The 27,723-nt window shown below is 41.6% G+C and overlaps 1 protein-coding gene and 1 long non-coding RNA gene across 6 annotated transcripts in view; one reads left to right on the forward strand and one right to left on the reverse strand.

Moving 5' to 3' along the window:
* Positions 1 to 27,723, reverse strand: part of HECW2 (HECT, C2 and WW domain containing E3 ubiquitin protein ligase 2) — a 362,339-nt gene that overhangs the window by 32,464 nt on the left and 302,152 nt on the right. For all 4 annotated transcript variants that reach the window (XM_032354248.1, XM_032354247.1, XM_032354249.1 and 1 more), the window contains 4 exons: positions 26,630 to 26,713; positions 21,184 to 21,293; positions 11,250 to 11,370; positions 9,487 to 9,600 (listed from right to left, as the gene is read on the reverse strand). In XM_032354248.1, the coding sequence (XP_032210139.1) occupies positions 9,487 to 9,600; positions 11,250 to 11,370; positions 21,184 to 21,293; positions 26,630 to 26,713 (429 nt within the window). The remainder of the gene's footprint in view (positions 1 to 9,486; positions 9,601 to 11,249; positions 11,371 to 21,183; positions 21,294 to 26,629; positions 26,714 to 27,723) is intronic.
* Positions 3,773 to 13,880, forward strand: LOC116596994. 2 transcript variants are annotated; one of them, XR_004288415.1, is made up of 5 exons: positions 3,773 to 4,275; positions 5,733 to 5,814; positions 10,323 to 10,520; positions 11,043 to 11,231; positions 12,131 to 13,880. It is a non-coding gene; the product is annotated as an uncharacterized LOC116596994 (long non-coding RNA). The 2 variants fall into 2 exon arrangements; XR_004288416.1 differs by having other exon boundaries at positions 10,326 to 10,520.

The raw sequence follows: 27,723 nt of genomic DNA on the forward strand, positions 1-27,723 counted from the left end.
AAGAAGACAAAGTACATCTATTCCCTGATGACAAGCCGACACAAGCGTTCAAAGACAGGAGGGAATGCTGGAGGGGACAAAAGCGATGGGAAGCTGGGTGGTGGGATTTTACAAGACTTCTTTTGTTCACTGTATTTTTTTTCTCTTATGGAATTTTCTCTAGGGGCATTACTGCATATTTTTTTTTTTAATGAAGAAGAAAGAAAAATCATCTGAGTCTTGTCCAGTGAAGGGACTGCGTAATAGAGAAAAATTGCTTTATTAGAGGTGAAGAAAGAGATGGGCTACTAGTAAGAAAAATGAAATGGCTTTTATAGGTCTTAGTTGAGAGTTTAATAACATTTACTTAGAGGGGCACCTGGGGTGGCTCAGTGGGTGAAAGCCTCTGCCTTCTGCTCGGGTCATGATCTCAGGGTCGGATTGAGACCCACATCGGGCTCTCTGCTCAGCAGGGAGCCTGCCCCCCCCCCCCCCCCCGCCTGCCTTTCTGCCTACTTGTGATCTCTCTCTCTCTCTGTCAAACTAAAAAAAAAAAAATTTACTTAGAGCATACTTCCACTATTCACATTCTACTTCCTCAACTTTTGCCATATTGGAATATATAAGTACTGCTGTGTACTTAATACTTTTAAGTAAATAAACTTTAAATTTACTTGCTTTTCCAACGTAGCCTGCACTTACATACTGTCTATGAAATTATGAGGAGCTGGCTTTGTTTTTTTCTAATACACATTGAAAGAAACATGTAAATACTTTAAAATGTCAGTTTGCGTAATAGCTCGAATCATCTCACACATCTCCACAGTCCTCACCACACTGTGGGAAATATGACTGTAGACAGGAAACCTATATGTGCAGAAAAATGCACACACAGCACGCTCTCAGGACCAAAGGGGCCTTCAGGTGACATGACAGAACTGCTGTCTTGAGGCAGCTGGTGTAACCGCGCTACCAGGTGACTGCCGGCCTTGGAGAGATGATGCTAAGATTACCCTGCGGACTCCCGAAGCAGCACAGGGGCTGCTTCCCAAGCACAAGGATGTCGGCTGCCCCACCACATGCCAAGACCAAGGCAGTCGCCTGTGGCTTCCTTCCACAGTCCTACTTCGGGCCACTGACGCCACGAAGATCAAGTAGAATGTTTCTTCCACTTGAACGTTCTTCACATACTTAGAGGTGTTCTTTCCACAAATACTTGAGTGCCTACTATAGTTTGAGTACTAACCGAGATGTAAAGACAAAGTTTTTTTGAAAAGTAATTTTCTATAGGAACTCAAAGTTTAGCCATTTTGATATCTCTGGTCTCTGCACCCTCCCCTACTCCTGAACCTGCCATGTCTTTCAGTCTCCTCTCAAGAAGGGCAGGGAATTCCCTTGCCACCTTGGTCCTCTGTTCGGGACACTCTCCAGGGTGTGAAAGTCTGATCTCAAGGGTGGTGTCTAATACTGATCACAACACTAGGTTCAGTCTTGTCAGCACGGAGCTGAGAAGGAGCCCTTACCTTCTCTTGCTGGGCACGCTTCTCTGCTACGGCAGCTTAAAGCTACCTTGCCTTGCGGGGCAGCCACTTTGTCGATTCACGAGCCAGTCATCAGCCCAAACCTCTCACTTGTGCCCCTTTACCCAAGACACTCCCGTCCTGTCTGCAGGTCTGTATCTTCTCGGAACCTAAGTACTAGACCAGAATTCTTTCGACTGAGTTTCACTTTGTGAAATGTTACCATGTTCCAGTCTACCCAGATTCCTGAGGATGTAAAACATCTCTCTAAATTTCCTATTAATGGTGAATTTCATCAGCAGACTCCTGTCTTTCCAGAAATAGAGAATGCCAGTTAAAGGCATCTTGGAAGTCATTTTGTCCATCACCTCATTTTACTGAAGACTGAGGCTGAAGGAAATCACAGACTTGGATCAAAGGAAAGCTGCCACGGAGACTCTAGGGCTTAACACAGGTCTCCTGACCCCACGTTTACTGCTCATTACTCCTTACAGCCTACTGGTCAGTACACTTTAAATGTCACCAAGACTGATAAAAATGCTGCTTATGAAGCAGGGGTCAGCAAACTATGGCCTGTGGGCCAAATGCGGCCCATCCCCTGGCTTTGTAAATAAAGTTTTATTGAAATGCAGCCATGCCCATTATTGACATGTTGTCCTTGGCAACTCTGCTACTCTAGTGGCACAAATGAGGAAGTAGAACAGGAAATGTATGGCCTGCAAAGTCTAAAATATTTCCTATCTGGTCCTTCACTGAAAAAGTTTGCCAAAGTAGGATAGAAGAAAGTAGAGGGAAAATGCTACTTTATTAAAATACCTGGCTTCCTATAAACCCTCCTCTACAGTGAAGACCCCTTCAGGCAATACAATGACTACGATATCCTAGGATATATGCAACCTTAAGAATGGTCCAACTACTAAGCATGAGCCTGTGAGTGAACTCTGGTCCACAGTGGTCCCTGGCCTGCAGGGGCTTTCAGATACAATCAAGGCACGTGACAGATAAGGGTCACAGACAGCTGAAACACGGGCCAGTTTTATGAGTCAGCTTTCTTATAAAGAACAACAGATATAAGTAAATGAGTCTTTAGCTGCTTAAAATTAAACTGTGGTATTCAGTTTGAAATAGCAGGTTTTCTCTGAGCTTCAATTCTCAGTGTTTTCATAATACTGCTCTTATCAGAGTGTGTTATAATAATCCGTTTAGGCCTCTGCCTCCCCTATTGGCACATCTAGGCTGTAACCATACTGAGGGCAGGGGCTGTGTCTTTCTCATTTCTGTATCCCAAGTACTTTATTTTATTTTTAAGATTTTATTTATTTACTTGAGAGAGAGAAAGCGAGAGGGAGAAAGTACAGGCAGGGGGAGTGGCAGAAGCAGGCTCCCCCCAGAGCAGGGAGCCCGAGAAGCTTGATCCCAGGACTCCAGGATCAAGACCTCAGCTGAAGGCAGATGCTTAACGGACTGAGCCACCCAAGCGCCCCCTGTATCCCAAGTCCTTAAGCCTGACACACCACAGGGGCTCAGTATCTGCTGCTGAATCTGTAAGTGGAGCTCTCTGATGCTCTCTAAAGAAAATCAACATAATTTACATTGTTATTCGACATCTAGCAGAGAGAATAATTTTGCCCAAGCTCACCTTCAGGGGCTGTACTGATTCAGTGACACTAATAGGTCATGCCAATCCCTGAAAGACAGCTCAGTTTGCACAAGTGTCAGGACTCACTCGGTGAGCTACACCTAGAAAGCCTGGTCTGGTCCTTCCCAGGGTTCCTATCTTCTAATAATACAGTTGTTAAACCAACAAAGATGGAGCTCACTGATTTGTTCTTTATGGTGAGAGCTGATTCTGCTGAAGATAAGGTGAACGTTCCCTGAAGTCTTAAACTGAAAAATAAAACCCTTTTTCCCCCCAAGAGAGAACAAAGTTAATAATAGTTCCTCAAGGAGGAAAATGGATCTTCTCTAACAGCTCAGGCTTTTATCTGCCTTTTTTTTTTTTTTTTTTTTTAACTCTAGCAGCACTGACAGAGCCAGTGTAAAGCCAAGACTGTTTTTAAAGTCTGATCTGATTATAATTCAAAGCTTATGCATATCTCAGACTGGGTCGTGGGTTACAAATTACATATGTCCGCCCACTTCAGGAAGGCATGTCCTGGCAGGGCACCTCGTGCATGTGCTCCCTGTAACCGTGTCTCAGGAACCTCTTCCACATAAATGGTTAATATGTCTCAGATCACGGGATCGTATGCTACATTCCTGTTTGGCCAGTTTGGTTGGTTCCAGAGCCAAAGGCTTGGCCCGGAAGTACAGAAACTCCAGACAACGGGTGTGTAGCCACACCACAGCTGCATCTGAGGGCATTTCGGAATAAGCACAGATGTCTTTAGGGTGGCGGTGGAGTTCTGAGCCCATGAAATGCTGATAAAGCATTTTAATCGACCACCTCGTTGCTGGGCCGCCAGCACCCAAGCAGTCAGCAGTATCCAATACTTGTTAAAATGATTTTATCGTTGTAGCCTCCTGTTCTGCATTTTCAACTAAAAATCACTGAAAGCAAAGTATTCCAACGCAAGTCAATCACTGAAGGAAAGAAGAGGAAGGCGCTGGGAAGTCACACCATCGTTTCCTATAAATTTTCTGGAAGAGAGAAAACGCTTTGCTTTCTTAATAGCTGGTTCAGGCACATGAGGCCTACCGACTCATCTTCTGATTCAGTGTCAGACATTTACAGCAGCAAGGCCGAGTTCCTGAGCCACTTAAGGAGGCCTGCTGGGTGAGTAAGGGATTTTGCAAGCAATTAATACGACAAACAAAGTGTTACCTGCTGATGTCAAGCCAAAGTCTGGATACGGTAGCGCCCTTCGGCGAGGTTTGGGTTACTGAGGTTAGCCTGCAAAGGTCTCTTTTTGGAAGAAAACAAGCAGGACCATAAGGTTTCACTTGCAGCTTTACAGACTTTTGAGGAATAAATGGTCAAACTCAGGACCCCAAACAACTTCTAGCAAGGATGAGACCAGTCCTATGAAAGAGCTGCTGGTTATTTCATAGCGGAGATGCAGGCAGACCGCTCCAGATCTCATCCTCCTCGTGACTTTGATTGGTGTCTCAGGAGAAATATCACAGAAGGAGCTCATCTGTTTAAGAACAGAGGGGGAGGCGACGGCACCCATCCCCTCGCTAGTCAAAGTGTGGTTTTGCGAGACAGACGACCGATGCCGACAGATGGCACCTTACATATAAGGAACTCATTCTTTCTTAAAGAAAGGTGCCTTGTACAGATTTGGCCGTGGAGGGAACAAAGAGGCGAGGCAGTCACAGTGTAAACATCCTTTCCTTATCCAGGCCCTTATGTCCTCACTGTTTGGGGTACGGAGAAGTTAATGGCCCAAGACACCTTATTAGAACACAACAGTCCACCTAGCTAAGTCTTGATCCCACATGAGCTTTCGTTGCTAGAGCTTTTAATTCAGAAGAAAATAATATGCTGGAGAACATGCAGTGCTCTGTTGGCCTCCTTCCTACAGAAGCAATTTCCAGGCAGACAGAAGCCCAACAGAGAGAGGCAGCCACAGCATGTAATTTCCCACCACATTTTGTCGAGATGACTCAGTTTCCAGCCATTCTGTCACTGCTGACCTGCCACCCTTCCCACTGTGCAAGGCCAGATAACCAGATTAACTTGGGTGGAAAATGTAATGACCAGAACAAAACGCCCAGTTCTGACCACATTAAATCACAGTAGTTTGCTTAGCAACTGTCTACTTTTTGTAAAGAGCCAAGCATAACATGAAACTCTATTTTAGCAAAAAATAATAATTACTTATCAACTAATACACTTCCAATAATAGGCTCTACAACTCTATGTATATCCTAAAAAGTGAATGTATCTTTCACCAATAATCTGAGATTGATTTTTTTTAAAGACTTTATTTATTTATTTGAAATAAAGAGAGTGAAAGAGAGCATGAGAGGGGAGAAGGTCAGAGGGAGAAGCAGACTCCCCGTGGAGCTGGGAGCCCGATGCGGGACTCGATCCCGGGACTCCAGGATCATGATCTGAGCCGAAGGCCGTCGCTTAACCAACTGAGCTACCCAGGAGCCCCTACTCTGAGATTAATTTTGCCTTACATGGAATTTGTAAGTCATCTGGTAAATTTCTGACTATAAATTTTCCCATATTTCTCTTGATTCTCCTCTTCCATTTCAGAACAATCTTTATGTGTGTTTCAGATCTATGCAACGAGACAGCCAAAAGCAGAGCTGAAGTGTCTCTATGAATCTGCTAATTCATACTTTCTTGGAGTGCGGGCAGGTACAGTTTTCTTAAAAATAAATCCCCTTCCTTTATGCCCTAACTTCTCTATTGTAAATAAAGACCCTGATTATGACAGGTAGGGAATATAATCACTGAGACAGTACCAATAAGAATTGCAAAGTATTATTCCCCCATAGAGGAAAATAAACTTGACACCAGCAACACAAAACACTACTCTACAGATACACCACTCCCCCTACGAATTTGGACTTTTCACAAAATTAACTGTTTCTCTCTATATATATAACTCTACTGACCTCCACTGCAGAAGGAAGTGTACACGTGCCCAAAATTATACTGGGGGCAGCCACTCACTATCCAATAAGGAAATAAGAAAAGTTCGGGGAAAAACATTTCCTAAATCGCCCCCAAATCCTGACTATATCCTTTCTTTCAGTAAATGTTTCATTTCAGAATAGTTTTTTATTTACAGAAAAGTTGCAAAGAGAATATGGAGAATTCTTGTATATGTCATACCCAGTTCCCTCTTGTTAACATCTTACATCGTATATAGTACATTAGTTATAATTAATGAACAGATACTAAGGTATTAACTAAAATGCATACTTCATTTAGATTTCCTTAAATTTTATACCTAATGTCCCTTTTCTGTACCAGGATCACATCCAAAACACCATGTTTACATTTAATTGTCCTGTTTCCTTAGGCTTCTCCTGGCTGTGCCAGTTTCTCAGACTTATCCTTGTTTTTGACGACTGTGACAGTTTGAAGGTGTACCAGTAAGCTATCTTAGAGGATGTCCCTCCATTTGGATTTATCTGTTGTTCTTCTCATGAATAGACTAATATTAAGGGTTTGGGGGACAAAAACTCTAGAGGCCAAGTGCCATTTTCATCACATCATATGAAGGGCCCACACCCTAGCATGATGTATCACTGCTGACTTTAACCTTGATCACCTGGCTGAGAGTTAGTCAGGTGTCTCCATTCTGGACTTGCTTCTTTTCCCCCTTCCCAAACTGCACTATTGGAAGAAAGCCATTATGTGCAACCCACAATTACAGAGTGAGGATTTATGCTGAATTGTTTGGAAATCTCCTGCACAGAAGACTGGTCTTCTCTTTATTTATTCATTTATTTATTTAATCACATATTTATATTAGTACAGGTATTTATTTTATACTTTGGGTTATAACTATAACCCAATCTTACTTTAATCATTTTCTTGCTCAGACAGTTGGGAGATCTTTCCATCGGCTCTTGAGTCCCTCTGACATAGCCTCATCATTGTGTAAATTTTGAGCACTTCTTTATTTTCTGACACTATAAGACACTTCTAGCCCCAGCTCGTATATTTCCTGTTCCATCCTAGAATCAGTCATTTCCCCAAGGAGTCCTAGTTCCTTTTATTGAAGAATGATATTACAAACCAAGATCTAGTCACTGGATGTATATATATTTTAAATACCCATTCCTAGGGCTAGACATGAAGAACTTGCAAAGGGACACATTTCATGAGCATTAAAATTAATGAAGGGAAAGTGACAGAAAACTCCCAACTCCACATTTATAGGTCCATGGAAAAATGCAAGTTGATTTTCACTTTGGCTATTTATTACAATCCAGAAAGAAATGACATTATCCTTAATTTTAATGCAATGGAATCAATGTGTTTGAGAAGGTGGCAAAGTCTAAAATAACTTCTTAATTTTATATTATTTTGAGGTTTCCGTTTTTCAGCAAGAGTGCTATTTTATTCTTGCAAAACAGCATTATGTATTCTCAATGCCTTAGTAGCAAAGTGTAGTCTAACCTAATAATCTCTAGGTACGATATCGACATGATAAAGCCATGAGACCAGAAATTACTTGACCCTATTACTCCAGCTTCAAAGGGCCTTACGCAGAGGGGCTTGATTATGGCTGTTCTGTATGGCTGAGGTCAAAATTCAAAGCGCCCCCCTCTTGTTTTCCCTCTGGGGTTACAGCTAGGAGATGGGTGATGGAAACAGGCAACGTCTGGACATTGGCGGCAAGCAATAAAGGTATTAAGCCGTACTCAGTCTAGGAACAGATGCCATCAGTCCAGATCACAGGGCGACTACTTTAGGATGATTGAGCATGATAAGCATCTGCTCTACTCAAACTTAAGTACCAGGGCTTCCAAAGACTCTTGCTTACGTCTCTAAGATCTCAACAAACTATGGTCCAAAACAGAAGAAGAGCAGCTGGAGCTCTGGGGGAGGAAAAGTATTCCCATCCAAATGAGACTGGTTACGTAAGCAAATGTTTGGAATTCCACGCACACCTATGACTTGGCTTAAAACATCTGCCTTCATTTTCAGTTGTACACCTGCATCAGTAGCATAAGCTAGCATAAGCTAGAAGCCCACTGCGGCCCTTCACTAACCAAAACAAGTCTCAGGCAAGCTTCTGTCCAATTCTGTCACCCAGTACTGTTTTCCCATATAACATTTTACTTTCAGCTAGGCCCAGCTGGGACATTACACGCAGAATATGTGATGAGAGCAGGGGTTATCAGTCCGCTGGAATATTCAAGATCCTTGGGTAGGAAAAAGTTCTGCAAGACCAGAGTTCAACAATTTTGCCTCTATCCAGTGCTGGCCCAAGAGCCCCGGATGAAAGGCCCAGATCTGAGTCCTGATTTTACTGCTATCTAGTTCCATTAGCACCTGCAAATTACTTTTACTTGGGAGCCTTCAAAGTAACCATATGCTGAACGGCTGCATTTGTTGGATGTTAGTCCTAAGAGTCTATAATCTAATATACTTCATTCCAAGGCAGGACCGAGAAGGGTAGCTTTAAAATGATCCAAATTAAGAGTCAATAAGACAACCAGAGTTCAGGCCATCATGTAGTACTTTTTAAATTTGCTGTACTGATGGCTGGGTTACGAAGGAGGTGCTGAGACTCGAAACTTAGACCTGAAATGAGCAAGGAGGAGGGGTCTGGACAAGAGGAGAGCTGTCACCTTCCCAAGAGTCATATGAGCATGGCTGTGTTTATTCAGATGCAGTAAAAAGCGTGTAGGATTCTTCGCTCCTTCATTCCTGAACCCTTATCTCCACGAGTGCACTCATGGAAGACTCGCAGAAAGCCAGAGATGCTGGTCTAGGGCAGGCTGTTATTTTGGTAGGCATGTTGCTGTCCCCCACCAAAAAAAGAGAAAAGCTGGCAACAGAGAAATAAGAACCGAGGCCCAGGAATTACTGCTGTAGAAGCTTCCTGGTAGCAGAGCAGGATTCTAACTTGATTCCAATACGGAGGTTATTTAACAGGTGAAGGCTGTTCTACTCACACCCAGCACAGATAAAACCATCACAGACATTAGAATTCAACCCTTGTTTTTTCCCTCAATGCCCCACTTTTTCCCCTTTAAGAAGGAGATGTAGAGAGAAGAAACCTAACCAAACTTCTGCTCTCAAAAATGAGCTATAGTTATGAGTATTTACCAAATAATTTCTCTGTCAAATGATTTAAAAAACAGAGAAAGCCATTAAAAAAAGGAAAAGAAAAAAGAAAGAAAGAAAAGAAAAAAAAAAAAGTTGAGAGGTTTATGCGTCTGAGAATGGCATTTCCTGCCAGCGTGGTTTCCTGTCTCAGGCAGCCGCAGCGACCATGACCATGTGGTGACACAGGCCTCCGCAGCCCAGCCCGAGCTCCACATGCCGCTCTTCTGTTCTACTCACCCTTCCTCCCCGACAAATGTGACGTATAGCTTATTTCTCTGCAAGTCTTTTCTGGAGTAGCCCATGATCTGATTAAAAGCATCTTCCAGTAAGTGATCTCTTCTGATAATTAACCTGTCCATAAAAAGACAATGTGAAAAACAGATTATTTCCTAATCCTTATCTTTCTAGAACTGGGCACTTTTGATCCCCTTCTCATTTACCATGGTTAACCGGGGGAAAGGGGAGCAACTTAATACACTTCTGGCTGCAATAATGCGTATTTGTCTTGAACTCTTAACAGCAGAAGCAAAAATTACCTTAAGTGAAATGTTGGTGAGCAAAGCACCCCACCTACAACATATAAAAACAAGTCCCCAGCTCTTTCTGAATGGTCAAAAGAATTTATCCCCGAAGGAAGACGATTTTAAAACAATACAAACACAAAACTTTTGTTTACTAAGGAAGGACAACCCGATGAGGTCATGTTTTAAGCGTGAATGCACCTAGACAAGGAATTCAATTACTAAGTATGCACAGAGATGACTGTGTGCACCAGGAGAGGGGAAAAAAAGGAAAAACAACAAACCAAACCTCCCCATGTTCTCCAAAGCTGTCAGGTTTATGCCTGTGCTTAATTTAATTTTTAAATTAAGTGAATCTGAGATTCCCCAAGTGACAGCTACAAATGAATGATACTTGTGGCCCATTAATCCACTTGTGATGATCATAATGAAAGTCATCCTGAAGCGGCTAACATCTGCCTTCAGTGCAAATAGTCATGGAAAGGGAAATGATAGGGAGGCTGGACACAGGGAAAGCTGAGCTTCTGATCTCCTTTTTTGTTTGTTTTTAAGTAGTCTTCCTGCCTAGGCATGGAGTTCAGTGTGGCGTTTGGACTCATGACCCTGAGATCAAGGCCTGAGCTGAAATGAAGAGTCAGATGTTTAACCGACTGAGCCACCCAGGCGCCCCTCCAGACCTTCTTAAGTGAAGGGTGAGACAGGCAAAGCTCGCAGAGGTGGGTGCTTGGGCAGGCCGACGTGTGTTGAAGGGTAAGGAAACCGGGACCTGAGAATACACTTGAGCCAACCCCTCTGCGGGGGAGCCCTGAGCTGGGAAGCCGTGGGACCACCCCTGGACCTCTTTGCAGACCCCCGGCGTCATGGCAGTGTGGCTGTGGAGACCCTTCCTCCCCTGACCTCTCTCAGGGGGCACAGGGATCTCTAGGGGGTACATGAGGCAGGGGTGGAGGCGGGGATAAAGGAAGGATAGGGAAGTAGGGAATGAAAACAATTCTAGGCCAGATAACAGGATGATGTTTAAATTTCCTCGTTAAAGTTGGGTAAAGAAAGGCAGAAACAGTCATGACATAGTTCTTTGGACAAGTGAAGCTTATTCCACGGAATAAAACAGAGCTGAGCAGTGTTCCCACACTCAGGTCAGGTCAGGAGACAGTGTTGCGCCGTAGAGGACACCGTGCCAGCTTTTTATCTAACAAATAACACTGTAAGTGAACAGAGAGGCACTTTTCAGGAGAAACAAATTAGCTTTTTATTTTGCCTATATTTTTACAGGGAACATGGTGTTTGTTTTAAAACCTTAAGCTGAATGGTGCTTAATTCCAGAACTCTGTCATAGATGAGCCTGTAATTGCCACATGCCACAGTAATTACAGCGGCTAAAACAAAGGCTGTGATCCCAAATTACAATCCGTTCTACGTTCCCGACGGCATCCCATCTCCTCACCGTCACCCAGTCCTGAGGTCTGTATTTTGACTTACTTTAATTTCCCTGGGCCTTGTCCATATCCTTTTGTCTCTAACTTCCTGTAAAAGTTCCTTAGTTTGGCTTCAAAGTCTCGCTTATAAGGGGCTGGGGCGCGGGCATTGGCACGCTGAGTACCTGCGGCAAACCACAAAAAGAGAAGGTCTGGGTCTGTGCAATGTCCCGCTGTTCGACACATCACCGTGACAAAATACTGCCGGGGGCTGAGGCCACAGGCGACAAGGGAAAGGACACAATTAATTCAGCGGCTTCGCTTTTCACCTCCCCACGTCGGAGGTTCTAGCAGAGCTGACCCCAAGTCTTACATATTGCTGTATGGCATTTTGGTTGAGAACAACAATCCTGTCTGCATAGTTACAATGGTGCCCATGGGTGTCAAATGTGTTTCCCTTTTCAGTCCCAAGTCATAGGAGTCAAACAGAATGACTCATGTCTAATGGTAACTGTTCAGGGTGAAATATCTCCCTCTGCTTGCTGCTGAGATGATATCACGGCAATTAGATAGGAAGTTACAATGTGAAAGTATGTGGTGTATAAACCAAGAACAGTGCCTTTCCAGACTCTGCCCCGTGAAAATGGACAAAATGTACAAAATGATTCTTAGATATGCACTATAAGAATTATTTCAGACTTATAATCACATACATTTTCGATTGTAGGGTAGGATAATCTTGATATAAACAGATAATTCTGGCATAACTGTAGACTCACATGCTTCTTGGCTTCACAAAGAATAAATAGTGCGATTTGTTCACTTTTAATATGTACCAAGCGCTAGGATCATCCGCAGATAATCTAAAGATGTTTCATATGTCATCCAATGGTAGATTTCATTAATAACATGTAAAAGTAACACAGTTTGTTCCTCTTTCTGCAGAAAAGTCTAGCTTTGTATCACAGGGTGACTAACCAACAAACTGGGACAAAAAATGGATGATAAATATGGGAATCAGATGCAGAACCATGACAAAAACACTGCACATTTCCATGAAATATTTTGCAACACAATGAATGGGACTGGAAAACAGAAATTGTGAAGTCTTGTGCATTACATACCACATAAGCTCATTAAATATTTCTTTAATGAGTCAACTAAGTGATTACTGTTCATTGCTAACACTGTGTCAGAGTCAGCAACGTATGCTCAAAATGAGTAAGGCAGGACTGCTGAAATGGATATTTTGGTTGCGAAGACAGAAATAAAACAAATCAAACAATCAGATAGATAATTAAGTCCTAAACTAGGAGGTGGACTAACTATAAAGCACAGGGGACAAAACCACATAGACTTGGGCTGTACCCAGCCCTGATGACCTATTTTGCTTGGCATACAATTGTTTTTAAAGATTTTAAATTAAATTCCAACATTTAAAAATTAGGAGATTTCAAGTAAAAAACAAAACAGATTTTCTCTTGAAGATCTCATGGGAGCTCTTGCAACAGCTGGCCTGCACTTTCCTTAGGGCCACATTGGGCAGCTGTTCCATTAAATGAAGTATGTGCCACAACCACTCAATGATACCAACGGCTTGGCCCCCCTCGGTCTTTGCATTTGGGATCAGTGTTCCAGAAAAGTCATGGCAAATGAGGATAAGTAGAGATCAAGATGGAAAAGGCCCCAAGGATAGGGCTTTATGGGGCCAGGCCTTGTAAACAGAGGAGGATCTGCATCTTACACGGGGCAGGGCAGTGCAGGCTGGGAGAAGCCCTGCAGGCTTGTCTGGAAGGCCCCAGGAGACTGACCCAGAGCACAGGGGAGTGCTGCGGAGTCACTGGGAAGTTTCCTCAGAGGGTTGGAGCCAAATTATGTGAAGAATTTTAAAAAACCCAGCTAAGGAGTTTGAGTATGGGGCGGTGAGCCGTGGGAAGACGTTAGAGGATCCTGAGTGAGGCAGTTACAAACCCATGGTGTTTTTCAAAGCAGGGGTTTTCAGCGTGTGTTGGGTGGATTCAGGGCGGGAAGGAGAGGAGGCGTTTTGCGGGGTGGCGACCTGGCCGGGAGTCGGAGTCGGGGCAGCCCTGCAGGCCTGAGGGGACTGCGGTGACTCGGAGAAGCGCGCGCAACGTGAAATAAGAGCTGCCAACAGACAGTAAGTAAGAGTAAGGGAAGAGACATGGGAAGCTCCGACTGCAGCATCGAGCTTTACACAGCAGCAGCCGCTGCCATTTGTGAAGCGCCTGCGGTGCGCACAGAGTCATGCGCTTTCCAGACAGGATCCTGGGAACCCTACGAAGCCGGCATGATGCTCCTCGCCGGCACCGCCACTCGGTGACTAAGGAAACTGACATCACGTGCCGGTGCGTGGGAGCTGGGACCTGAGCCGGGACTATGGGACCCTACGAGCAGGGTGGGAGAGGCTGGTGGACGGGGCACGTGAAGCTTTCTACAGACTGTGCTGGAGACGAGAGCCGTTCAGGTGGATCTCCTTCCCCGGCACTTGAAATCACAGTCCTGGGGTTCTGGTGAGAGATGAGGACCACATCTGTGCACTGAACGAGTTCGGGCAGCAGGATGCTTTGTGAGTTAGCTGTTTCTGACATTATCTGCAGAGAGGTGATTACTAAAGACATGGGGAAATGTGTTGGGGTATTAAGAATGGATTTTAATAAAATCAGCTACCAATCAATGATATGTCTAGAGAGCTGTCTGCATGTTTATGAATCTTTTACCCAAAGACCTAAGATCTACGTCATAATGGAAACAAATAAACTTGACCTTAAAAGCTCTAGGATACAGAACCCTCTTACGCAGTGGGTTCTCAATCCTCACTGACTTAAGAAGCTCTAAAAAATCCCAATGTTCAGGTCACACCCAAGACATATTACATCAGAATCTGTGGGGCGGGACGCAGGCATAAGAGTTTTATGCAGCTCTCCAGATGAATCCAATATGCAGTCAAGGTTGAGAACCATCATCCCCTACAGGAAGGGCAAATGCAACCAATGAAACATCTGGAGAACATCCAGAGACCGACACAGAGGCAATGCTTCCCCTGTATTTGAAAGGCATCATTTGCAACATGAAGGATCGTGATCTCACTCTTGGACAGCTAAGGGACGGGGCAGCATAGCACAGGGCCACTCAAGTGTGGCAGATTCAGGCTGTTGGTCCTACAGCCTGAGAAACCTGTAAGCTAGTAAACCTAGATAGCTCAGAAAGCCACCGTCATGAGTCAGCTTTCAAGAGGGTGATTATTAATAGGGAAGAGAAAAAAGAAAAACAAAAGACTGAATGAAAATCTTTCAGGACTCTAAAGTTGATTGCTTAAAAAAAAGCATATATACCATTGCTGTATAATTTGAGATGCTTAAAAGGATGTGGGAAATGCCACAATTCATTCCATCATTATCAATATGGACACCTAATATAAACTAGCTCCGATTCCATTTATGCTCTAGGTTCAATTACAGAAGAGATCCAATTACAGAAACTCTGGAGACAGAAATTGTTAGATGCAAAAATTCTTTTGCTAATAGTTCTATTATAAAAAAAATCATTTACACATTACTTCATGGTTTAAAAATTACAATAAATTATGCTGTTGGCCCTTGTCAAGTTCGTAATGCAAGTCGGGTGCCCTGCCAAGAAATTCCACGGCAAGAATGCTGTTACTTCCACTTTAGAAATAAAAAATGACCTTGGAAGATTGAACTAATAGCACTGTATGGGAACCCTAACTAAAAGTAAAGTTTTAGGATACTGCTATAGAGAGAGTAACCTTATGGTCTTAAAAAAAGGAAGTCGGGGCGCCTGGGTGGCTCAGTGGGTTAAGCCTCTGCCTTCAGCTTGGGTCGTGATCTCAGGGTCCTGGGATCAAGCCCTGGATCAGGCTCTTTGCTCAGCAGGGAGCCTGCTTCCCTTCCTCTCTCTCTCTCTCTGCCTGCCTCTCTGCCTACCTGTGATCTCTATCAAATAAATAAAATCTTCTAAAAAAAAGAAAAAAAGGAAGTCAGATACAAAATAGTCCGTGTTACATTTAGGAAGTAATCAAATAAATGGCTGACTTCATGGGTGGTCAGCATTATGTTAATTATTCGCAGGAAAATTTTTAGTAACAGATATTAGGTTTTTTCCTTTATCATTGCTAGGCAGACCTGAAGTATGATAATAGTAGGATATTGTTTCCATTTATCATTATGAAATTGTATAATCATATACAAACTAAAGAATTCTACCTGACAAAATGCTTCAGGGCATAGGAGAAATATTCTGGCATCAAATCACTAGGAAGTCTGGGTGTTTTGGATTCTAGATCTGAGATGGCTTTGGTGACTGGCCCTCACTCTGCTTTGGGTGGGATGGAGTTTGGCCTAATCCAGCATGGCTCTGGCCTCTGACTGGGGTAGCTCAGAAGCCTACTTTGGTTCACTTTCTAAAAATCGTCTCTACAACTTTTTTAAAAAATTATTATTTTTTAAAAATAATTCCCTGTTAGTGAACAAACCATCAAGCATTATAATAATTTCTGGAAGACTCGGTCTTCTGGAACATAGCTCAATAATTAAAATTAAGGGGAAAGAAACACCTCCACAATGGCTGACCCAAAGCACAATTACCAAAGTTTTTGCATTTGTGCCTTATTCTCTAAGAGTAGTGAAAGGCTCTAGGTCACTGTTTTGAGCTTGCTGATGTTTCCATTTACACACTGTTTATTTTTTTTTTTAAGCTTTTATTTATTTACTTGACAGAGAGAGAGCATGAACAGGGGGAGGGGAAGAGGAAGAGGGAGAAGCAGACTCCCCATTGAGCAAAGAGCCTGATGCGGGACTCCATCCCTGGACCCCAAGATCATGACCTGAGCTGAAAGGAGGAAATAACCAAATGAGTCACCCAGGCACCCCTCATTTACACACCATTTATTTTTTAAAAACCAACTTAATAAGCTGATTTTTTAGACCTTGCAAATCAGAAGCAATATATTAAAGGGGGAAACTGCAAGGCACACCAGTGACGGGCATTCTCTTGCAGCCTTAGGGATGGACGGACAAGGGAGCCTAACAACAACAATAAAATTTAAAAACATCCGTATATCATGGCACAGGCAGTATTTGGCCGTCTTTCAGTCTCTGCAATCACAGCTTCCCCATCTCCACCCACCCAGGGACATCCTCCATCTGCACTGTTTGCTTCCTAGTTCATCTTTGTGGGGCTGAGCAAAGAGAAGTAACACTTTTTCTAAACACAAGTGCAGTTGATCCTTGAACAACACGGTTTCAACTGCATGGCTGCACTTAGATGTGCATTTTCTTTTAATAAATACAGTACAGAAGTGTAGTATTTTCTCTTCCTTATGATTTTCTTCATAACATTTTCTCTAGCTTGCTTTATTGTAAGAATGCAGTATGAAATACATGCAACATACGAAACGTTTGTATGGACCTAACTGACTGTTCATGTGGTGGGTAAGTTTCCTGGGAACAGTCAGCTGGCAGTGGTTGAGTTTTGGAGGAGTCAGAAGTCATATGCAGGTTTTTTACCTCACGGGGGGTTGGCGCCCTTGGCCTCCGCAGTGTTCAAGGGTCAACCGCATGAAGCTACTTCAGGGACGGTGGGCAAGATGGGGGAAGTGTGCAAAGACGGGAGGAAAAGAGAGACAGAAAGACAAAAGAGCAGGAGATGAGAAAAGCAGCAGCCACGATGCTGACTTTCAGGGGAGAAAGGGAGAGAAAGAGGGCCCTACGGGGTCTCACTGTGCATATCCCATGCCTCAAGACGACTTTCAGCGAAGAACCACATGGCTCTTCAGTGCTCTCTGGTCTGTTTAACCCTGTTGCGTGTGACCTGGTGCCCGCCTAGCTTCCAGATAGTCCAGTTTTAGTCAAGCTGTAACAGCTCTGTACGATGATCCCCCAAACCTGAAACACCTTTAATGCACTGTGTATAGGAAAGCAGGGAGAAAGATCACGTATTTGTGAAAGAGTTCAGTCAATGGTGGGTTAAATTCTCTGACACTTAGTCATAGCTTTGGTTACATGGAAAATTCACATATGTGAGCACATCTCCAATAATATTAGATAAATTAAGTGTTACTGCATTTAAATTCCTAGAAATGTGGACTTACAAAAGGTCCTTAAATAAACTTCTGGGTCCCATATTTGGCATAAGAACTATATGGTGTTTGGAGAGATTTTCCCCGTCTGGCACAGCTAAGGTCAGGATTGGCATTATAACGGCCCTAGAAAAACAAACCTTCACATTCCAAAATTTTGACCAATTTTAGGTGAGCTTTCTAACAGCTGCAAAATGCAGCAAGTCAGAGTTTCCAAAGCCCCTCTCTCCACTGCACTTGAAAAAGTAAATGTGCTCAAATAAGGAAAAGTATGGAAAGTTTACCGATCCCAAGGCATTCTGAAAGATCATTCGAATTTGTTACTGTCATAATTTTCACAGTATTATGCTCATACCACTAAAAGGGATGAAATTCTAGTCACAAGAAGGAAGAATAGACCACTTTAAAACATCCAAAATGCTTTTCACAAAAAAGCTTCAGGAAAGTGGTTGAAGGAGATGCTTTCGTACTCCAAGAATCAGAAGGTCACTCCACAGGGCAAATGACTTTAGCTAGTCTTGGCCTTGTAAGATCATGTGGAATCAGTTACAATAACTTCCATTGGTATCAGGCAGTTCATCCCAATTTCAAGATCAAATAGAGCCCCTGAAATTGAATAGGCCAAAAATGTGGAGATGATTCTCCCTGTAAATTAAAACCACCACAAACGCTGCTAGCAATTTAGATATATTTGGGTTCTACATCTCTTTGGAAAATGTTGGACTCTAAATGTGCTTCCAGGATGCATTTTACTACCATCAGAGATTACTCATGTTCCTTTGTGATGCTAAATGATTAGTCACCTTTTAAAATGTTCCTATAGTCTCAAAGAATGATTAGCCAGTCCCCAGGAGCACATGTTTTTGTAGGGCTTGGAAAGGGACAGAACCTGTTAATCTACCTCTTTCTTGGGGAGGGACAAAAAAGAAAAAGAAAAGCCCCAGGAAGGACAGCCTTGACTGAAATGAGCAAAAATCCACAAGGCTTCATTCCTTTAACCACAAAGCATCAGGTAAAGGAATAACCCATTTGAACTTCATCATAGGATGTAACTAAGATAAAGACCAGACAGAATGATTAAATATTTAGGCAGGAGCTTCTGCAAATCAGGGAGAAATGACTTCCCATTTTTTGGTTATTAATGCTTGAACATTGACAAACTATACTTCTCAGGATCAGATTTCCAGAAAGAAAGAAAAAAGGGATAAATTAATACTTATCGGATGCTTGTTGTGCTGCAAGCAGCAGGCAAGCGTTCTCCCCCAAGAGTCCGTGGGAGGTGATTGCTCTTATTTCCATTTTACAGAAAATCACATTGAAGTTCAGGGAAGGAGGTCAACTGCCCAGAGACACAGACCGTTGGTAACGACTGAGGCCGCCTCCAAATTCCACTAATTTCCACTAATACATCTTGAAACTTAGCTGAAGTGTCATATATTTATTTCTTTTCATCCTGGATCATCAAAATATGTGTCCCTGCTTTGTTCCAAAGTTGACCTTCACTTCTGTCTCCAGTGTCCTGCCTTTCCATGGGTCTGTGGTTTGCTGCTTCGACAAACTAGTTTCCTTCCACCCACGTCTTCTGACCTCTGTACACACACACAGGCTCAATTTCCCTATCCTGAAACCTCTTCCTTAACCCATCTTCTCCTTCTAAATACTGTCCAAGTTTCCTTCCTTTTCATCCCCATACTTCCTAAAAAGAATATTCTACACTTCTGGCTTCTACTTTCACATCCTGTATCACTCTGCAAGTGGTCACATTCTAGTTTATAACCTCTTATCTCATAGAAACTTCTCTAGAAAAGGCCATTTATAACTTCGTGATTTTCAGATCCAGTGGCCTCTTCCCAGGACTCATCCTTCTTGAATGCTTTGAGGATTTGGCCCACTCTCTACTCCTTGAAGCCTGGCTTCCCTGAAAAGACCTTCCTGATTCTCTTCCAAAATCCACTGGCCCGCTTTGCTTGATTGGCTCCTCTTTCTCAGCCCGTCCCTGAAATACTGGAGTTCCTCATGTTACCATCCTCTGTTTTCTCTTCTTTCCATGGGCTTGTCCTCCCTGGTTCCTCCAATCTGCCCTGGGTTTCAACTGCTACCAGCATACCTATATGCTGAGCCACCAGCCTCTCCTGAGCTCCATGACTGTCTTTTCCATTTGTCTTCGGTATCTCTAGTTGGATGGTTCAGAGAGTCCTCAACAAACCATGCTCAAAACTAAACTCCTCCAACCCCTCCTTTTCAGTCTAATCTTTTTCCTTCCCTGGTAAATGGTGTTGCCATCTGCCTGGTAGTCTAGGTGTTGGGGACCTCAGAATCTGCCTTGACCTCAGAATCTTCCCTACTTGGACTCAGAGTCCTGAGTCTCTATATCCTACGTATCCTTTGAACTAATTCCTGTTTCTCCAACACTTCTAGTCCAGCCCTTCAGCAGGTCCTAGTATTAACCTGCGTTAACACAACACCTGTATTAACACAACAGCCTCCCAAGCCGTTTCTCGGACTCCATTATCTCGTCTTCTAAACCATCGTCCCTATTGCCACTGAACTGTTCCTTGGAAAACAGGATATTCTTCTGTTTGCAAAGTTTCCGTGGCTCCATATGGACGACAAACTAAGGCTTCAACGACCAAGCAGCCCTAGCCTATCTTTCCAACCTGAGCTTTGAGAACTTGCTCTTGCTCGTAGCTATTAATTGGCCCTAAACTTCTCTCACACTTCTGAGGCCGAGGTCATACCGCTCGCTCGCTGAGGACACCCTTCTTGCTCCGGCCCATCTTCGTCATCCTTCAAGGCTCCCACCGTGTCTGTTTTCTTTATCCCCAAACACCCACTGCCGATCTTGAAGGAAGAACAGTTCCCAAATCGGAGTTCCCATACCTCTCCTTACAGAACCAACCTCACGGCTTTACAGAGTCATTTGCTGACTCATTGTCCCACCATGAATCCTTCAAAGGCAGAGACTGCATTATTCATCATTGCAGCACTGGAGTCTAACTCAGTGCTTGGATCAGAGTTGAATGCTCAATAAATCTCTGTTAAAAGAACAAATTAATAGACCTTTTCCTGTTTGTGGTATTCAATTAGGCTTTAGCTTCATTAACATAGGATTTGTGAAAACAAGTCATACATCAAAGACTACAGAGCAGCCTTGAGTGATGCATAATAGCGCTTAGATTTCTATTAAAACAGTTTTAAATTCTGATAGCTATTAAAGCGTAAATAATACATAGCTAATGCTCTGTCAACGTTATAACTATTTTCTTTTTAAAAAACGTACTTCCTAAGCTGCATTTTCTATCATTTCTTCATCCATACATCCACTCACACCTTCATTCACACCAAATGTCTTTCAAAAAGATTTTGAACTTAAATATTTTAGTTTATCTGTCAACATGTTTTAGCTGCCTCTGTGTCTCTAGTCTTCCTATCTAATGTAGTTAGTCATTACTGCAGGAAAAACCTATCGAACTCCATTAAACTACTTTTAATTCTGTATTATTTCTGGAAAGTAGACATTTCTTTTTATTTGAATCTGTCTCCGAACCAAAACTTGTTTTAGTCCAAAAGCTAACATAGTATTTTGTGTCCTAATACTTTCCAGGATAGATCAGACACTACGTAACATAATGGAAAGCAAATCCTGCATCTGAGGATATCACACTGCTAACATTTATCCTCTTTTTCTGGAAAGTCATTATCTTCCTGTCCAAATGAATGGTCATGGGGACAAACCAGTTTTAAGTGCCGTAGAACATGTACCCGTGCCCACACTGATGACGTACCCAAGTGCTCCTTTAGCGTCCTTTACGAAGGATAAAACATCTGGTCTTAGGGTACGCTTCTCAGAGGACTCACTGGGCACAACAGGCGGCCTTACCTGGTGAGTTCTGGGGAGATGACACGGGGGAGCCACGTGGGGACTGACAGTAGCTGGGGTGCAGTAAGGCATGTGGAGGCACATAAGACATTATCTCTTCTTCAAATAAACTGGGGAGAGACGAGAAACAAAACACACACTTTAGCCAAAGCAATGGGGAAAAGCCTTGCTTCCAAATGAGCCAGACTGTCGATTTCTCACCCTGCGGTCCAGTGCACATCCCAAAGGGAGCACCTGTCCCTGCTCTCCTGTAGCTAATTCTTGGGATAAGCAGCCACCTGTTGTGGCTTTTGTGGAAGCTGTGGTTATGGGCCTGTTTTCCTACCAGTTTTGGACAACACGATTTCTATTTTGCCACTTTATTATTTTTTTTTTAAGATTTCACTTATTTATTTGACAGAGAGATACAGAGAGAACACACGGAGACAAAGCAGCAAGCAGAAGGAGAGAGAGAAGCAGGCTCTCTGCTGAGCTGGGAACCTGATGCGGGCTCGATCCCAGGACTCTGGGATCATGACCTGAGCCGAAGGCAGCCGCTTAACTAACTGAGCCACCCTGGGCCCATTTTGCCTCTTTAATATGTGAGCCTGGATTTACACGTTTGCTTGTTAACACAGTACCTGGGTTTTTAGCTTCAAGAATAAGATTCAAGGGGCACCTGAGTGGCTCAGTGGGTTAAAACCTCTGCCTTCGGCTCAGGTCATGATCCCAGGGTCCTGGGATCGAGTCCCGCATCGGGCTCTCTGCTTGGCGGGGAGCCTGCTTCCTCCTCTCTCTCTGCCTGCCTCTCTGCCTACTTGTGATCTCTGTGTGTCAAAGAAATAAATAAAATCTTAAAAAAAAAAAAAAAAAGAATAAGATTCAACACACAACACACAATGCCTACTAAGAATCCCTAATCCCTAATAGAACAAAGTATGTTCTTTATTTTCATTCTAAGAAATACATGACAGAGTCTCAATGTTCAAAGAGTTTAGGATTTAATTGGAGAATTAAAATCAAAATAAAGCACTTCCTAAACAACTACAGCTGCTCATAGTTAGGTCCCTTGTTTATTCTGGCTTTATAATTTTTTTCTAAATATGAGGATTTTGATCTCAGATTATTCACATTCTATCCAGTGTCTTTGCTCTTCCCCATATTGAAATTTCTCTTTCTCGGACTCTCCTAAAAGACAATAATCAGGGATGTGAGATCTTAGAATCCCAGACTTTTCATTAAATCTTATGATAAAAGTACTATTGATCACACTAAGTTCTTGACACTTGACAAGACATTTGAGGAATATTTGACAAAGCTTTGAAACAACAGTAAAGTAAGACGACTTGTGTTTTTTGTTTTTTGTTTTTTAATTAATAGGTAGAGGTAGGTTTTCCTCAAACTTGGCCAAATCTAGAAACCCGTTAGAAAACACTCAGAAAAAAGTGGCAACAGTTCATTCTTGCAGAGGTTAAGAAAAGGACCCCTTAAGGTTGTAAGCACTCAACTGAGGCAATTTTGCCTTCTCGCACACCATTTGGGGACTTTGGGGAATGTCTGAGGACATTTTTGGTTGTCATAACTGGGAGGGTCTGCCTTTGGTATCTAGTGGGTAGAAGCCATGATGCTGGTGTATCATCTCACAAGGCATAGAAGACTGAAGAGCTCCCTGTAACAAATGTGTATCCAGCCCAAAATGCCGGTACTTTTGAAGCTATCTCTTTTGACAAGTATTTAATTTTTTCCCAGCGTTGTGCTTTTGTCAACAATGGTGCAATGAAGATCCTGTATATATTTCCTTGTGCAGAGGCAAGGAGGTTTAGTATAAACACGGTATGTATCTAAAAGCAGAAGTGCTCTGTCATAACACATATGCCTTTTCATCCATACGAAATATCATCAAACTGTGCTCTGAAAAGGTTGTAGGAATTGTAATCCCAAGTACAGACAGTATGAGAGTCCCTATTTCTTATTCAATATTATCAGACTTTTTAATTTTTTAACTTTTTCCAAATCTAATATTATGAAATATTATGTCATCATTGGAAATTACATTCTATGATTGCTAGCATCTGTCCATGAGTTTACTGGCTAATCTTTTCTTTTAAATGTTGTTTTTTGGTTTTTGTTCTTTATTTTTTAAGGTTTTATTTATTTATTTGGCAAAAAGAGAGACAGAGAGCGAGCATGAGCAGGGGGAGGGGCAGAGGGAGAGGGACAAGCAGACTCCCCACTGAACAGGAAGCCCTACACGGGACTCTATCCCAGGAGCTGGGATCATGACCTGAGCCGAAGGCAGGTGCTTAACCCACTAATCCACCCACGTGCCCCAGTTTACTGACTATTCTTACTTCAATTTCTAAGAAATGCTTTTTTCTTTTACCCTTTATCCGTTTTTCTTTTGGGTTCTTTTCTTCTGAATTGATTTAAAAGCATTCTTCTCATATTCATAATATCTCCCTTTTACATGTTGTGAATATATTCTTTTAGTTTGTTACCTTTCTTTGTGCTTTTATATATGATGTCTTTCACTATATAAACTTCAAAATTCTAACAGTCAAATAAATCAATCATTTCATATATGAGCTATGAGAGAGGTAGATTTTTTACAGGAGTTCAGTTAATGAAAGAATATATGACACAGAATTAATATCAAATGTCACAATGTCATTTAAAAATCATTTCATATATGAGCTATGAGAGAGGTAGATTTTTTACAGGAGTTCAGTTAATGAAAGAATATATGACACAGAATTAATATCAAATGTCACAATGTCATTTAAAAATTCTTGAGTTTTATAATAGCTATTTTGGAGAACAATCTTACATGGGTTTATTTTGAATGGAATAATTTCCTAGAGCTGTAGCATGTCGACATTGCAGCTTGCTGATAATCAAGTCCATTTATACCAGGAGTGATTTTCCTTTTTTTAAAAATAGGGGCACCTGGGGTGCTTGGGTGGCTCAGTGGGTTAAAGCCTCTGCCTTCGGCTCGGGTCATGATCTCGAGGTTCTGGGATCGAGTCCCGTGTCAGGCTCCCTGCTTGGCGGGGAGCCTGCTTCCTCCTCTCTCTCTGCCTGCCTCTCTGCCTACTTGTGATCTCTGCCTGTCAATTAAATAAATAAAATCTTAAAAAAGAAATAGGGGCACCTGGGTGGCTCAGTCATTTAACTATCTGACTTCTGATTTTGGCTCAGGTCATGAACTCAGGGTCCTAAGATCGAGCCCCACATCAGGCTCAGAGCTCAGCACTCAGCACTCAGCACAGAGTCTGCTTGTCCCTTTCCCTCTGCTTTTCCTCCCCCCACCCCGTGCTCTCCCTCTTTCTCTTCTCTCTCATAAGTAAATAAAATCTTAAAAAAAAAAGAAAAAAAGAAAAAGGAAATAGGCAAAGTATAAAAATAGACAGAAAGTCTTTCACTATATATGCAACTAGTCCATTGCTTGAGTTTATAGTCACTGATTCAAAGACTCAAACTCCAAAGTAAAATAAAAAATAACTAAGGATATCTGATAACTAAGGACATCTGAAAATGTTTCAATAATTATTAAACATTATTTATTAAGCAACCACATGTAATACACTGTGTCCCTATGTACAATTATTAAATTTAATAAATACATCTGATCATCTAAATAAAATAAGTCTAGAACTTAATAACATCATTTGAATATAATAATTATAGAACTATTATATAATAAATGAGTTTCTCACACTTCTCCAAAGGCCAATTAACTTCAGATAATACAGTGTTTCCCCAAATTGAGGAAAATGTAGCTTTGCTCATATATATATATATATACACACATACACACACGTGTGTATCTATATACACACATATATGTATATATATGTATATACATACATATACATACTTAAAACCGGATACATATATATGTATCCGTTTTTAAGTATTTTTTTAAATGATTTTATTTATTTATTTGACAGGGAGAGAGCACAAGTAGGCAGAGAGGCAGACAGAGAGAGAGAAAGGCAGAGAGAGAGGCTCATGACCTGAGCTGAAGACAGAGGCTTTAACCCACTGAGCCACCCAGGTGCCCCAGTTTTTAAGTATTTTTAAGTTCAACCATATAACACATAGAAACTCAGGAAAACTGCAGTGTTAACAAAAGCACAAATATTCTAAGCTATACTGTAACTTAAAAGATTGAGGACAATACCATCTAAAGATTATTGAACTAAGAATAGGTGAATGATAGTCATGATTTCTATTTTATGATCATTGTGTTTTTATTAATTCCAAATGCAGAATTTTTTAGTTTAAGTAAAAACGCTTAGATTTCTAAAATTTCTAGAATTTTACAACAGAACTATTTTATTACCAACCAAACTATGGTAGAAACATCATATTACATAGTAACTAACCAACAGTCTTCCTGACCATGTAGCACACTATATTCTGTTCTTAGAACTCATTCAGTGTAACATAGTCACGGGTCACCCATTCGACTGAGAAGTAACCCTTGCTTCCCAATAGGTCTTGTTCAGGATCAGGTGAAGCAAAGTCTCTGTGGGAAGTGGTTATATATCCCTTTGAACTATGCTCCAACTATCCAGGAAAGGAACATAATTTTTTGACTTCAGTTTTACAAGTATGGCAACTATCATGCAGGCAGTTAGAAACGGTGAGGGTCAAGATCATCATGCGTACCATGAATGAGACTGTTAGCACTCTATGACCAATAAAACGGTGTGTGGTCTGTTTCAGTATGACTTTGCCTTTAATTCTTTGGAGGTTCTGGTGGTGGGTGTCCCAACTATTGGGAAGAGCAAAGCATTAACTTATTCTAGTCTCTTACATTTGAGGGATAATATTAAAAATGAAAAATCTTTTGAAAACTTGCCAGTTTCCTTTCTAAACTACTCTAAAATAAACCAAAGCTGACCTAACCATCAGGAAAGAAAATGCAACTGGTCAATTTTATGAAGGCCTATCAAGTTAGCAATGAGTACCAGTGATCAAATTTCAACTTTCTGATCTAATTTCCCAAACTTAAACTCTCAAAATCATTTTTAAAAAATCACATCAAATCAGAAAAAATAAACAAAAAAAGCACATTTGGAGGAAAGAATTTGAAAGAAAATATAAATATGACCTTTTACTCCAAAGGGGAAAGCCCTGTATATGTTTGCGTTCCATTTCGTGAGTGGGACATTCTAGCCATTGGCCTCTATTAATCTTTCCCTTCTCCAATACCACCTCATTTATCACCAGGGTAAAAAAAAAGAGAAAAAAACCAAACAGATCTCAGACTAAGAAGTGCAATCTGAAACGAACTATCACTACATCACCAGCATCCTACATCTTCCACATGAGTATTCCACAAGTCTTTAAGAATAACAGAGACATTTTTAGGCTACTAATATTAGGATAGCATTTTCTAAAACACTCCATAACATCCAATGACAGAAAACTTTCTACTTCAAAAACTGGTGTTGCATACCTCAACAACATAACAAGGTCGGCATCACTTGAAAGACGCACCAATCCTGGGGTCCCTTCAGTTCGGATAAATTGGATCTTCTCCCTATTCAAGCAAACAAACAGCTCAGAATGTATGTGCTGGACTTCTGAAACATAACATGCCTTAGACACCATTTTAAAAAACATTTAAAAACAACTCAGTCTCTGCTTTGAAGTAAAGCCTACTGTGGGCTTGTACCTAAGCAAATATTTGGGCCATTCAGGCCAATTCCCTGTTATTCCAAAAAGTGTACAGGGACAGTCATCTGTTTACCTGGGGGCACACCTCTACATCATGTGTTATAAGCGTATACCTACTTGGAGGCAGATGGGATATACTCAATACATATTCAACATAAAGGCATATGGCTCTTTGAAGTAACTCAAACCCTGAAACACCTTTAGTTACCACAGGTGGTAGAACACATAACATGTATGCCTGTGCAAAGGTATATACACTTATATGTACACATTTCAAATGTGACAATGTGAGCAATTTCTACCATTATTTTACTATAGATAGATGTAAGAACACCAGGTTTTTCTTTTTGTTTGATGAGCCATCATCATGCTGTTTTCAATTCTTTATATGAAAACAATTTTAATAAAAATTTCCCTGTTGCTTCCTCTTATTTACATGATTTTATTTCAAAGCACATCATATTCATTTTTATAAAAAAAATATAAGAACATAAACTACAGTACTGAAAGCATTTCATTTGATAGGAACATAGGAGTAAAAACAACCAATCAATTAACTCAAAGTGCTAATGACAGTATAGTCTGATTTTTGTACACTATGAAATAAAATATTAATCTTTGGTCCAAGTATTTATTTAGATTTAGTTCCTCTTGAAGATTATCTTGTTTTTCTGTTTGATATTTTCATAAAGTTCTACTGTATTTTATATTTCCAAATTCCAAATCTCTTAATTTTTACAAGCTTGAAGACAATGAGGTGTAAGACAAGGTTTAACTGTTGAGACGGAAAACCCCATAATGTACAGAGAAGTCAACGGCTTTGCTTTCAGCCACACAGCTTACAAGGAGTGATCAAGAGTTTGCCTGCTTCTG

The sequence above is a fragment of the Mustela erminea genome, chromosome 8, assembly GCF_009829155.1.
Source record: "Mustela erminea isolate mMusErm1 chromosome 8, mMusErm1.Pri, whole genome shotgun sequence".
In the NCBI taxonomy this organism is placed as follows: domain Eukaryota; kingdom Metazoa; phylum Chordata; class Mammalia; order Carnivora; family Mustelidae; genus Mustela; species Mustela erminea.